Source organism: Castor canadensis, chromosome 8 (genome assembly GCF_047511655.1).
Source record: "Castor canadensis chromosome 8, mCasCan1.hap1v2, whole genome shotgun sequence".
NCBI lineage: Eukaryota > Metazoa > Chordata > Mammalia > Rodentia > Castoridae > Castor > Castor canadensis.
In genome coordinates this window covers 35,012,957-35,026,731 of record NC_133393.1, presented here as the reverse complement: position 1 = coordinate 35,026,731, position 13,775 = coordinate 35,012,957, and the positions used below count along the sequence as shown (strand labels likewise).

The 13,775-nt window shown below is 37.0% G+C and overlaps 1 protein-coding gene across 6 annotated transcripts in view; it reads left to right on the top strand.

Annotated features, from left to right (window-relative positions):
• Cdkal1 (CDKAL1 threonylcarbamoyladenosine tRNA methylthiotransferase) overlaps nucleotides 1-13,775 on the top strand; it is a 615,415-nt gene that overhangs the window by 347,902 nt on the left and 253,738 nt on the right. For all 6 annotated transcript variants that reach the window (XR_012450736.1, XM_074082797.1, XM_074082798.1 and 3 more), the window contains exon 10: nucleotides 1,480-1,646. Coding sequence is in view for 5 of the 6 variants with exons in the window: in XM_074082797.1 (XP_073938898.1) it covers nucleotides 1,480-1,646 (167 nt within the window). In the remaining variant the exon portion in view is untranslated. The remainder of the gene's footprint in view (nucleotides 1-1,479; nucleotides 1,647-13,775) is intronic.

Here is a 13,775-nt window from a genome sequence, read left to right as displayed (position 1 = left end):
GATAACTTCTGTTCTCATTGCCAAGTCAGTAATTCTTTAATTTTGAGAAACTAAAATTTTACGTCTATTTTTGGTGGGTTTTTTTGGTTTTTTTGAGACAGGGTCTCACTGTGGGAGCCCAGGCTGGTCTTGAATTGCAGTCCTCCTGCCTCAGCCTCCTGAGCACTGTTATCCTTGTATTTTCCATGTTATTTGGGTATGGGTGAGGCTGTGAAAACATCTTTATGTGAGCTGCATGAATTTTGATATAGTAAATATAACCCTTTTCTAAAGGAAAGAATAGTGACTGGGGAAGCTTAACTTCAAGCTGTATAACATATTAAAGATAGTGTTTTTTATTCTGTAAATCTTAATTCCACATTCACATATTCATGTACAAACCATGTGTTTTATTTGTTGTCTCACTTGGCTAGGAATATTTAAATGTATTTTTGAACCTTTTTTTGCCAATCGAAGGCAATTTAAAATGATAATTTTAAGATACTTTCTAGAAACTTACTCGGTGGTCTGGGCTGAAGTCAACTTGTGTGCCTGTGTGTTGAGGTTCTTCAAAAGCAGCAAATCACTTGAGCATGAACAAATTTCACAAGCTCATTTCATTGTTTGTTTTAGCCTTGCAAATCATTGGTCTTTTAAAATTGTCTAATCCTTTAATGGAATATGGGTTCATAAGTGTTCTGATGTGCACCAAGAAAACTTGGAAGACTCTTGCTCGCCTGTTTTATTCATTTTAAATTGCATGAGATAACCCAAAAGTATTTCCTATTGACTTTTGGAGGGATGTTATTGCAAGCTATAATACTTAAAAATAAGATTCTTTGTACAACAAAAAATACACATACCTTTGCTTAAAGTCTGATTGATGGGAAATAGTATGCAAGAGCTCAGTAAATGAGCTTTCCAGCACAAGCAGTTTATGTAGCAGCCAACTTTTCTGAGCACAGCAATAAAATGAACACTACTTTAATTGAATAAAGGAGACATTATAATAGCTGCTACAAGAAAAATGGTTTCTTATAATTAATAATTTGTGAGTTAATCCTTAACTTGACTTGACATTTTTCCTTGGGTTGGTGAGAAAATGATGAGTAAGTTAACTGCTGACAGCTCCTATTCTGTGGAGTGACTGTTTCACTTCCAGGGCTGTGGCGTTCAATAAAATAGGTATTCTCTGAGGTAGGGTGATGCCCTAGCTTGATCAGAGTGTTTTGGCGGAGGCATGGGTGAACTGATTGGCTGTGAGTCATAATCACTTCATAGGACTCACTGAGAATTTACAGCATTGTTGTAATTCTCTGGTGTTCATGAAATGAACTTAATAACCCACTGCCACCTTGGGATAAGCTGTTTTCTCTGAAACCGAATGCCCACACCGCCTGCATAATAGTGTTGAGAAATACTGCATTTTTAAGTGGGCAGCTGTACGATGAAGGAAACAGCTCTGCAACAGATTTGTTAATTATCTCCTTTGATCCACAGAGGGTGTTTGTGAGATATGGTTGACCAGTGAAGACACAGGGGCCTATGGCAGAGATATTGGCACCGACCTCCCCACACTCCTGTGGAACCTGGTGGAAGTAATTCCTGAGGGAGCAATGCTGAGGCTTGGCATGACAAATCCCCCCTATATTTTAGAGCATCTGGAGGTAAGAAAAGCACCCCATTTGCATGCTGACACAGACACTCACCAGCCCAGACCAAGTGCTGCCTCAGGATTATCACATGAGCTTCATTTAAAACCACTTTCACATTTGTTTGTGGTTCCACATTACCAGGAGTCAATCGAGACTTTCAAATCCCCTTCTCTGTCAATCTACAGGATTTGTTTTTGCTTCCTCATTATTATTTAATGTTGCTTCAATTTTTTAGTACTTGCCACCTTGTTATGATTCTTCATTGCTTCTTTGTAATCCTTCCATTTCCCAACATACAAATTTCACTCAGTCCCCACAATGTGAGTCCTTGCCTACTTGAGAGCTGCTAATATGTTGCATTAATATTGCGACCATCAGTCAATGTTGTATTATCTGAACCACTTTAAACCCAGTCAGTAATGATACTCTGCCTTAAGTTTGAGGGTAGTTTTTCAATTCTGTCCCTTTATCTATAGATACTTGGGGGCAAAGTGAAATCAAAAGGAATACAGAGCTTGATACTCCTTCACTAATTCACCTGTGATCACTATGAACAAAGGAGGTGATGCTGAGATCCTGGTTTCATTTCTATATCCATGGATAGTGATTACCTTACCTGTCTCCATGGATTGGGATAGTTACTGTTAACTAGCTGTCAAACTAGAAAAAATGGACATAAGTCTCAGGAGTGTGGTACCTGATGACAAATGCCATAATAAACCTCAGCAAAGCATATGAACAAGGGAGCAGCCACTTAAATGAAAAAAGAATATGCTAGGACCCATGGCTGTTATTTAAGAAGTAATTACCTTACCCATGGTATTAGACATGAAATCTAAGTGCTATTAGAAAGTCATGTGTAAAGTATAGAAACACTTCTCTTATTTTTAATCAGGTGTGTTCTTTGCAGTATGTTCATGTAGAAAACCAATCTCCCAAAATGCTAAAAGCAATTATAGTTGCCAAAATCTACTGCATAAATACAAATGATTATCTAAAGATGTTTAAATTATTTGAGTTGATGTTAGTGGACTTGTTAAGACCTTTGTTGAAAAGCCACCTTAATATCAACAACATATTTTAGAAATTCTTTATACAGAGGTTGTAATCTCATTGGTAATTATAAATATATAATGACCTTTGTTGAAAAGCCACCTTAATATCAACAACATATTTTAGAAATTCTTTATACAGAGGTTGTAATCTCATTGATAATTATAAATATATAATGAAGAAACTTGGCAATTTCAATTTTGTAATTCTGATTTGCTAACTAGATCTTTCTACTGAAGTAAGGGCATATGATTTGTATGTTAAATTTGTTATCTCAGATAGTGTGGGCTAATTATGATTTGCTATTTAAAAATGAGTCACACACATGTCAACTTTTACTTAACACTTTGACTCAACACTTGAAAAAGCAAATGATTCTCTGTAAAAATTGAATATGCAAAGAGCTGTGGCAGTCTTACTTTGTTTACAGTAAATGTGTGGCACACATCATGAAAACCCAGCAATGTGCTCAGTGTGTCTTTGGGAGGAAGGGAAATGGGCCCAACCAATATACAGTTGATGGTAACATGCCAGTTTCTTGGGATTGGAAAAACCATGGTATGTTTGGATTAATGATTCACACTGTCTGGAAATAAGAACTTTTTCATTTCTTAATACTTAGAGAGAACCTTCACAGCAATCCAGAGCAGGCAACAATCCACAAACGAAGCTTATGTAGCAGAGAAGGTAACTGAGCTCTGAAGGCTCACGTGGCTTCTGTGTCTTAAAGAACCTGAGGGAAGGGAGCTCTAATCCGGTGATCCTCAGTCCCATGCCCAGCAATACATTGTCTGTCCTCATTTTCCTGTCAATAGGCCTAGGCCACTCTACAGAAATTGCTTGACTTACCTGAAGAGTGCTAAAGATAGTTCACCAATAAAAAAAGGGGGGAAGCGTCTAGGGGGAGGACAGAAAATGAAAACAGAAAAAATAGCAGTGAATGAAGGTAGTGGTTTTTCTAACTGGAAGGATAAAAAGAACTCATTCTTGAAATAACTACTCTGAGCCTTAATTCCCTCAGAGTGAGGATTTGAGAACTTTATTGGTAGGACTCAGCCTTCTTGTGTTTCTAGGAGATGCTTCAATGACAGTCTTTAATTATAGAGCACTTCACTGGGCTGTTTTCCTTCTTCTTCATACTGTTCACTCTACATTCACTGACTCTCGAGATTTTCTTTAAACCTTTTTATCAGCTTTTTTTTATAGTGAACAGTTTAAAGGGAAAATTATTTAAAGAAAAACTGCGAAATTTCTATATTCTTATTTAAAAGTATAGTGTGGAAAAATATTTCAGTTGAGAATACATTTAGACCTCTGTAGGAATAAAAGATGCATATTGCACTTGATATAGGATACATTTTAAAGGTTTTTTCAAGAGACTGCCATTGTATCTTGCACTTTATATAGTAGATATTGAGTAAATGCACCCTGACTGTAAAGGACTGTCATTAGCAGACAGACAAGTAGTAACGTGTCTGTTTTGGAACATTTGCAGTCCCTATTTTTTTTAACTTGCTGTGTAAAAAATACATAGTATTCATTTTAATGATAATTTAACTGACAGGTATTTCAAACGTAAATATGATGGAACCATCGTGGAAATGAAAAAGCATTACTATTCACATATGTAATCCTATATTAGATTTGCATAACATTACAGAAACAACAGAAAAAATGAATTAAAAATACTTACCTCTTCTTAAAGTCTATTGGTTGCTCTCCGTTGCCTGTGAGCTAAGAATAAGCTCTTTATTATTATATTCAGGGTCTTTGAGATCCTTTTTTACCTGTCTCCACTCTCTTCTCCCCTTAGTAAGGTGACCACCTGTGTAGCCTATATTTATATATTCTTAAGCAGTTTCACACTCCTGAAATCTTTATCTTGTTTCCATTCTATATGATGACAATTGGTAGTAATATGTTAATCAGAAATACTAGTATTTATTTCTATGTTTTGAGCAATATATTGCCCCTTTAGTGACAAATTGGAAACATTTTCCCTGTGTTTGCTTTCCTGTTAATGTTACTCATGTAATATCCCTGACATATTCCTCTTTAGTGAATGCTGACCTTATAGAAAGTCAGGCTGCTAGTGAATTTGATCAGTTTTATAACTATATCACTTAGCCCTGCCCTCCTAGTGATATGAAATCCATACCCAAGGAATTAATTCAATACAAAAATAATGCACATGAACTTGGCAAGGTGTGGTCAGACAGTGATAGAGATGCAATTGCTATTGCCAACCAGGCATCAGAAATTAATGCTAACTTTTCCCCAAGATTTAATAATAATGATAAATCAGTACATTTTGTCAAGTGCTTAGTATTTTTAAAAAGCCAGGCAGCTTGCTTTCCACATGTGACTTCTTTTGCTTCCTATAGTCCTATAGATATTATTACGTTCATTGTATTGATTGAGAAGCCAAGTAGTAGAAAGCTTATATATAACTGGCTAAACCACATAGCTAGTTTGCCACTGAACTGAATTTCTAATCTTGTAATCTGAAATGCTTTCTACTGCTGCACTGCTTCTTCCATGAAACCTCACCAGACTTTTGCCACAACAGGCTCTCTCCATATTCCTCATGGAACACCCTACTTACTTATGTAAATGTAACTCCAACACCACTGTTAACCATTTTTAAGGAGATGCTATCTGTATTAATTAGATTTTTCTTCACTGTGCAAAATACCTGACAAAAACAACTCAAGGCTTTTTTTTTTTTTTTTTTCCAATGGCTTACAATTTCAGTGGTTTGAACCCATCATACCAGGGAGAGTGAGGTGAAGCAGCTCACATCATAGTGGCCAGAATGCAGAGAGACCAGCAGAGGCCAGGGTAAGATCTGGCTTCCTAGACCTTAGACATGCCCTATGACCTACCTCTTGCAGCTAGGCCCTACCTCCCAAAGCCTCTACCACCTTCCAAAATAACGCTGTAGCTGGGAACTAAGCTTTCAACACATGAGCCTATTGGGGCATTCCAGATCCAACCATAACACTCAGAACCTGGCTCCCAAATGTTTACAGTTATTTCATAATGCAAAATGTATTTAGTCCATCTCCAAGAGCCTGCATAGTCATAAAAGTTCCAACATTGTTCAAAATCCAAGTTCAAAGTCTCTTCTGAGGCTCATAGAAAACCCTTAGTTGTGAGCTCCTATTTTTTTTTAAGTTACATAATTTCAAGGTACAATGTAACAGAGTTAACATTCTCATTCCCAAATAAAGGAATAGAATAGCAAGGGAAGATTGAACCATAGCAAGAAGACATTCACCCAAAGGCAAACAATAATCCTATAGCTTCCATATCTGGCATCCGGAACATGTGATGGTGTGGTGTGATCTCCAAAGGACTTGAACAGCCTTGCCTGTATGACATAGCCAGTTTTAGCCCACATCGCCTATCTCCTGGTCTGCCTGTGCTCTTGGCCCACAGGTTTCCTTAGCAGAAGTTCCATGTTCTAGGCTTCTCTAACCTTCTGGGGACTCTCTTTTGTCTCTGGCTTCACCTTCACAAGTTCATACATCACTTTCTCAAGGGGCTGCCTTTAGGGATCCTGACTCTGCCACACATTTCCTAGTTTCCCAGGCCTGCCTTTGAAATCTGGGTGGAACCCCCTGTGACCCCGTAACTCTTATATTTTCTGTGCCTGCAAATTCAGGACCACATGGACAACAGCAAGGTCTGCCACCAGCTCAAGCAATATTCAAGCCATTTTGGACCACTGCTGCAGTGGACTCTGAGAATCTAGATGGCTGATCATTGGGAAACACTTCACTAGGTGGCCCTGTGCTGCCAGGGAGCCCAAGAACTCCTGTCTTAAAGCAAAGTCTTTCAATGAGTTAAAACCTTTACACCTTGAACCTGCAATGGGTGGGTTCTGTTCTAGCCAGTTCCTGTGATGTCCTCAATGTATCTTTCCTATTGTTCCAGTGCAAAATATTTGGCTGAATTCAATGGCCCTAACCTCTTCAGCAGCTCCCTTTTATCGGAACTTTTTTGTGCACACTGCAAGTTTTTCAAACATTTCTGCTCTGCTTTTTGCTCACAATTCTAACTATAAACTTATTTAAAATCAGCCACCAATAGCCATACCACATCCTGAAATCTGAGCTGCCTTGAAATCTCTGCTGGCACCAGATTAATTAGCCATTGCCTTTAAATTCAGCCACCCAAAGTCTCAGGGCATGGACAAAATGTAGATGAGTTCTTTGCCAGTATGTAACATGAACGGCCTCTTATCCAGTGCCCAATAGATTCTTTATTCCCATCTAAAACCTTATAAGCACAGTCTTTACTATCTACATCCCTATCAGCATTCTGGTATTTGAGTTTCTACTAGAATTGACCATTAAGTTCTGCTTATGGCATTCTAGGGCTTCTCTAGCCCACATCTCCAAACTTTTCCAAATTCTTCCCACAGACCAATCCTAAACACTTCTGAAGCACATGGTCAGATACTCAAAACAATGATACCACTCCTGTAGCAATTTTTTGTTTCTTAGCATTTTCATCACTATGACATTAACAACGTAAAGGAGGAAGGATTTATTTTGGCATATGGTTTTAGAGTTTTCAGTCCATCATGGCTGGGAGGTGGCAGAGCAGAGTAGCTCATATCATGGCAGCCAGGAAGCAGAGGGTCTGGAAGGTTCCAAGGCAAGATCTAGCCCCAGTGACCTACTTCCGTCAGTAAGGCCCCAGTCCCAAAGCCTCTAGCACCTCCCAAAATAGTTCTAATAGCTGATGACCAAGTTTTCAATCCTTGAGGCTGTGGGGGCATACCAGATCCATACCATAACACTGTCTTATTTTTCTTGGTATTTCACTGACTGTACTAGCACACATGTAATAAATGTATATTATGCATATTGAATGATGTGATAGCTATAAGTTTAGCTTCTTAGCTTTTCCTTGCCTTATATATTGTCTTATATATTGAAGTAGTTTTAACATTTGTCCTAAGCATCTAGTTTGGGGAATGTTTGGAATTGCTTGGCATGTATGTTTCTCACTTGTGGGTCACACTTCTGTGAAGATGTACTTGCCTGTGGGGAACTTCATCTAAGGGATACTTTTTATTTATGTAATTTACTAAAATATCTAATAATAGTATCTTAAAGGCTATCCAGAGCAAGTAAGTTCCTTGTATCATTATTGAGGTTGTAGATTATTTAAGCCCTTAACTTTCGTCTCCTTCCTATTCTTAACTTTACTGTTATCTGTAATCTCCACTATAAAAAACTCAGCTATGAATAGGCAAGGAGGAGAAATCGAATTCACACAATTTGTCTTGGCTTTAATTTTATAGATTGACTTGTAGGACAAAGACATGAAAGCTGTTGAGCAGTAAGGAAAGTGGGAAGCATCAATGGATTTTCATATAAGCTATTTCAGTGCTCCATGTTCAATGAATAATTTAGTGCAACATTAATAAGCCGATATGTCTAAATTGTATCATAAGTTTAGTGATTACTTTCAGTTTATCCCACAGAGGACAAGTTGATTAATCTATTGTACATGTGATTCTTAAGGACTATTCCTACATTCAAGTCATGAACAAAGCAAAGTATATATTTTAAATTTTATATTACTTTATAAAATTTTGTCGGAAAATATGGGTACAAATATTCACATTATTATTATACTATTTATTTATCTTGAATTAAAAATGATAGCATTGTTTAATATTTACATTTAGTACAATTTATGTTGCATGCCATCTGGTGGTTCATTACCAATGGTGGTAGTTTAAATATTCCATCCATTTTTGATTTGAAAATCTTTTAATCACTATAGCAATCAGCCTCCTGCTACTTTTGATATTTGTATGTTTACTTCTATTTAAACAACCTTCTAATTGTATATTTATCAAAATGAATGCATCTGGTGAAATATAGTAGGTATCTGTCAAGAACTTTCATTGCGTGGTAATTTGTGAACATTAATAATATGCTTAGCTTGGCAGACTTTTAAAAAATATCTTATAGTTTCAAAATAGTGGCAAACTCAATACCTGCTGTGCTTGTTTCATCAAAGCAATACAGGATTTCCAAACTGAACTCAACAGTTCGGTGGGATTCTTACGGAGTTTTCTTTTGAGTTTATACTTTCCAGAACAATAGAAAACATGGAAATACAGTCTGTGCTGTCATATAATAATATTTTCCAGTTTTTGACAAATAAGAGGACATGCCAGATGATTTATTTTGAGCAAGAAAATGGAAGGTAAAAATGCTTTATTTCTGTCATAACATATAGCTGTTGCAACTTGTCTGTGTGGTTTGATCTGACTATTGGCACCTGATTCCTTGCTGTTTATATTATCGGTTCTCTATTTCCTTCTTACCCTGGGTTATGATTTAGATAGGAAATGTCCCTTACAGGCTTGTATTTTGAATGCTTGGTGCACAGCTGGTGATGCCATTTTCAGAGATTCTGAAAACTTTAGGAGATTGGGCCTACTTGGAGGAGACAAGTCACTGCTGTTGTGCCTTTAAGTTACACTGGGTCCCCAATCTGTTCCTATCTCTTGGCGTCCTGTCTACCTTGAAGCAAACAATTTTCATCTGTCATTGCTCTTGCCACTGTAATGCTCTGCTGAAGCACAGGGTGTCAAGTGACCATGGACTGAAACCTCTGTATCTATAAGCCAAAGTAAATCTTTTCTCCTTTAAGTTGTTCCTGTTACAGGGACAAAAAAGTAACTAATATAGCCTGGCATCTGTGAATAAATACAAGGGGTCCAGGAAATCCCTCAAAATGGAATTAAAAGTATGTGTCTGTCTGAAAATTGGGAAGGAGACAAAGCTCATCAAATCAAGAGATTGTGTCCATTCAAAGTAAGTTAATTAAGCTTTATTCCCAGTAACTTTAGCTTGGAGCCTAATTCTCAGAGCTGGGAGCACCCAGACCAGGTGAATGTTTTTCATTTTCCATCTCCCCGATATACTTGCAAAGGTAAATGAGCTATTGTGTGGATGAATGTTTCTTGTGTCAAATATATTGGGTACCTGTCTTCCTGAGGAACAAATGGAAAATGCTATGCCTAAAAATTGTTTTTATGGACATTAATACTCTATAGAGAGACCTGCTCTGTGGGCCTCACTGAAACTCTTAGTTCCAGATTCTACATTTAAAACTGTGGGAATATAAATGGCCAAATCATTTTTGGTTACTTTAAAATGCTTTCATCCACAATGTGGTATTACCTTCCTCTGAACTTCTCAACCACTAGTATAACTGTTTTGTTTTGTTTTGTTTTTTCTTGCCATTGGCCTAAGTGATTGAATATTGCCAATGAACTGCAGTGATATGAGTGTTCAATTCCAGAAGAGGTGATAATTTTCCTGAGAGGAAAAGAAGACCATAGCAATAAAATGTGTCAAGTAATAAATAAAAAGGCCTTAGCAAATCAATTTTTTTTTTCAGACAGAGTCTCTATGTAAGCCCAGGCTGACCACAAACTCCTAATCTTTCTTGCCTCAGCATCTGAGTGTTGGGACTGCACCACACCAGGCTTAGCAAATCCACTATAAAGAAATTGATGCCACAATCAAATATCTGAATCTGTGTCTCTCTGAGTGTATACTTTTAACAAAACTGAGCAGTCTTAGATAGATACATGATATAGATAGATAGATAGACAGACAGACAGACAGATGATACATAGATAGTTCTCTTTCATTCTAATACACATAAAAAGATCTGGAAATTTACATATTTCAATTATGGCATACAAATATTTCTATTTCACTTTTAGTATGCTAGTGCATGTTTCCGTTTAATATGGGAGGGCACTAGGTATGGATGTGGTTTAATTTTCATCTTAAGATGAAAAGCATTTCAATTTGCCAGTGCCCTGAATATTTCATTTCAGGGGAGAAGCTGAGAAGGCTTCCATGACACCTGTCCAAATTAGTGTAGGTCAGGCTCCATAATACACCATTCATGGTGTTATCTTCCTAGTTAATTGAAGAAATCATTTATGCCCCGGCCATTGAGAAAAGCCTCCACTGACTGCTCTCACAAGCACAGAGAATGGTGGACACATAATGCAATCCACGTACTTTCCTTTACGTTTTTCTCTTGATTCTAAGATCCTTTCTATATTGATTTCTTTGCTCTGATAGCCTCTGAAAGGCTACCTTAGGCACCTGCTAATTCAGCACTTAGTAAAGTGAAATCCTTGTATTTTATATTAGGAGGGTAATGGGATTTTCAGGTGATTCATGATGTAGAACAGAAAGAGTGGTAATGAAATTAATGGTTCATAGAATCGTTGAGGAACATTCTGCTTATTTTTCAGAAAGCAAAATTTATTTCCTTAGTCTGCTTCTTCTGATAGAAATCTACCAATTGTTTCTAGGTGTGATATGTATCTTTTCCCCACATCTTCCTCTCCATGTAACAGAAGTAATCTACATGAAACTATGACATTTTCAAAATTTAAGTCCAGAAAGTCCTAAATGTCACAGTTGATAATGATTGTTTCTGAGCAGGGTGCCGGTGACTCATGCCTGTAATCCTAGCAATTTAGGAGGCTGAGATCTTAAAGATCTTGGTTCAAGGCCAGCCTAGACAAATAGTTCGCTAAACCCCATCTCCAAAATGACCAGAATAACCTGAGCAAAATGGACTGGAGGTGTAGCTCGAGCAGTAGAGTGCCTGCTTTGCAAGCACGAAGCCCTGAATTCAAACCCCAATCCCGCCAACCAAATAAAAATGAGAAATAATGATTGTGCCCTATATTGGAAACATTAGTCTTTTTTTTTAGAGTCTTTCATTATATGACCATCATTACCACTAAGCTCTCCTTTATTTGCATGCATTGTGGCCAAGCTACCAGATAGTACTGTCTACATGTAATAAATGATTTTTTTCATAAGAGAATGCAGCATGTGAGCTGGCAAGAATAAAACTGATTGTTTATAGCAGTGTTGAAAGTTTTCCAGTTGTTCATCAGTTTGAGGGTAAAAAAATCTATTGTTTCTTTTTATGGCATGTGTTGTGATTTTAAAAGTCACGTGGAAGATTTGTTACAAATAAAATGTTGTTTGTTTTAGAAGGAAAATATTCTGGATAGTTCTGTCTTTCTACTTTAGTTTACTTGCAGTAACAAAGTACCACAAACTGGATAGCCATAGAGTAGGAAGTGATAGTGGTTTAAGTTAAAAACAATATATAGCTTACTGATCTTAACAATATTCATTTGCTTTTCTTGAATAAATATCCCCAGCTTTCTATAAGCCTTTAATTAATATCCAGAGTTTTCAGAGAAAGTTGATTCTGGCAACTTTTGGCACTGCCCTCTTGTGTTTATGGAGGAGATGATGGTACAGGTATTTACTACACCATTCTTCCTGACACCAGTAAATACTATTTATGCCTGGAAATAGGTTGCCTCTTTATCTGTCAGGCCATTCATGTGTAAGATTAAATCAGTTTTCTGGCTTAACTTTTGCATTCCATGTCAAAGGTGCCATCAGTCACTTATGATGCCATCTACCCTAGTAAAGCTTTTGAGAACTCCTGTCCTTAGTAAGTTATTGACGATAAAGATCTCCATCACAAACAGCATAGAAATTTACAGACTAAAATATATTCTTCATTAGTTCTTACAGCTGTGGATACTACACAAGAAATGCACACATAAATAGACTGAATTGTCTATGACAATTACTTGCTTTGTTTCCTTTTTAATTGATACTTTTATTAAAAACCATATGGAATATTATCTTATGACAATGTAATAGATAATTGAAGTTCCACAGTTGCTGTGTTTCATGTTGTTGAAGCTGCTCTTGCTCTAGATTCATAAAAGGGCTTTGTTTTCTTGTTAGGTGACCTCCCCTTCCCTATGCCATGCTCTATCACTGCACTGTTTTCTGGAAAGTTGTGCACATAGGCATTGTTAATCAGAAAGATGTTTGCTTTCAATGCAACTTTACTAAATTAAAAAGATGCCACACTTGAAATTAATAGCTATAAACTACACAATTTGTAATGAAGTGCTGGAAAACATTGATATTTGGGGGATACTCAATTTCACAAAGTAAGAATCAATTTGAAATCTGTAATACATTCATTGTCTTATTATCATGGAAGTAAATACAGATTTTAACGAACCTCAATTTTATTACCAACATGAGTGCTATGTTTTTATGATGGTTTTATTTTATTATCTTTCCAACTGGATGGATTGTTATTACATGTAGTATTCACAAGAGCAGATTTGAATTTGAGTTAGTTTTTTCACTAATCTGGCAAGTTAGTTGAATCTTGACCAGTCTGTTCTCATCTAACTTAATGGAACATTATTTTAAAGGTAATGAATGAACTGAATGAGGTCAATCTAAAATTTTCCCCTTGAAAGATGGTGGGGGTGATCTAATCAAATGTACAATGTAAGGCTATTTGTAATTGTCACAATGAATCCCCCTATACAATGAATAGATCCTAATAAAAATGGGAAAATGGCAAAAAAAAATATATCCCCTTGGTGTCTAGTTCTGAGCCTTCTAAAATCTCTAACTCATTGCATTAAATACGACTTTGAACATAAGGGAAAAATTGCATGTCAGGGAACTGTTGTGTCATCTCATTATCTGGCACTGGTGTGAAATACTCATCTCAATATTTGCTTTGACAGCTGTGTATCCTGTTTGTGTTACCTTGGGTAAAAGATGCAGGAACACGAGGCTTCTGTTTCACTAGTGAGCATAGGGAGTCACTTACTTGGCTTAAGTCCTCCCCCAATACATTTCTTCTGGATAATATGGCCCTTCTCACTTGCAAGCGCTTTTCATGCTGCCAATAATACACTGTAAAAATGAAATTCACAGAAAGCTGTATCACAAAAATCTTTCCAGTATTCCAAGGATAATAGAAAAGATCAATTGTCTCTAGCCAGTCTCCTTGTTCCCCACTGATGGCCGTGAAGAGGGAGTAGATGGTTTTGGGGACTGAGTCCTTGAAGTCTCAAACACAGCCCTTTGGCAGTCACTCTCTACCTAATGTTTGGACCATCCTCGGCTTTTTGTGAGCCTTGGTAAGTTTCCCAGGGCGCCAGCTACTTTTCTT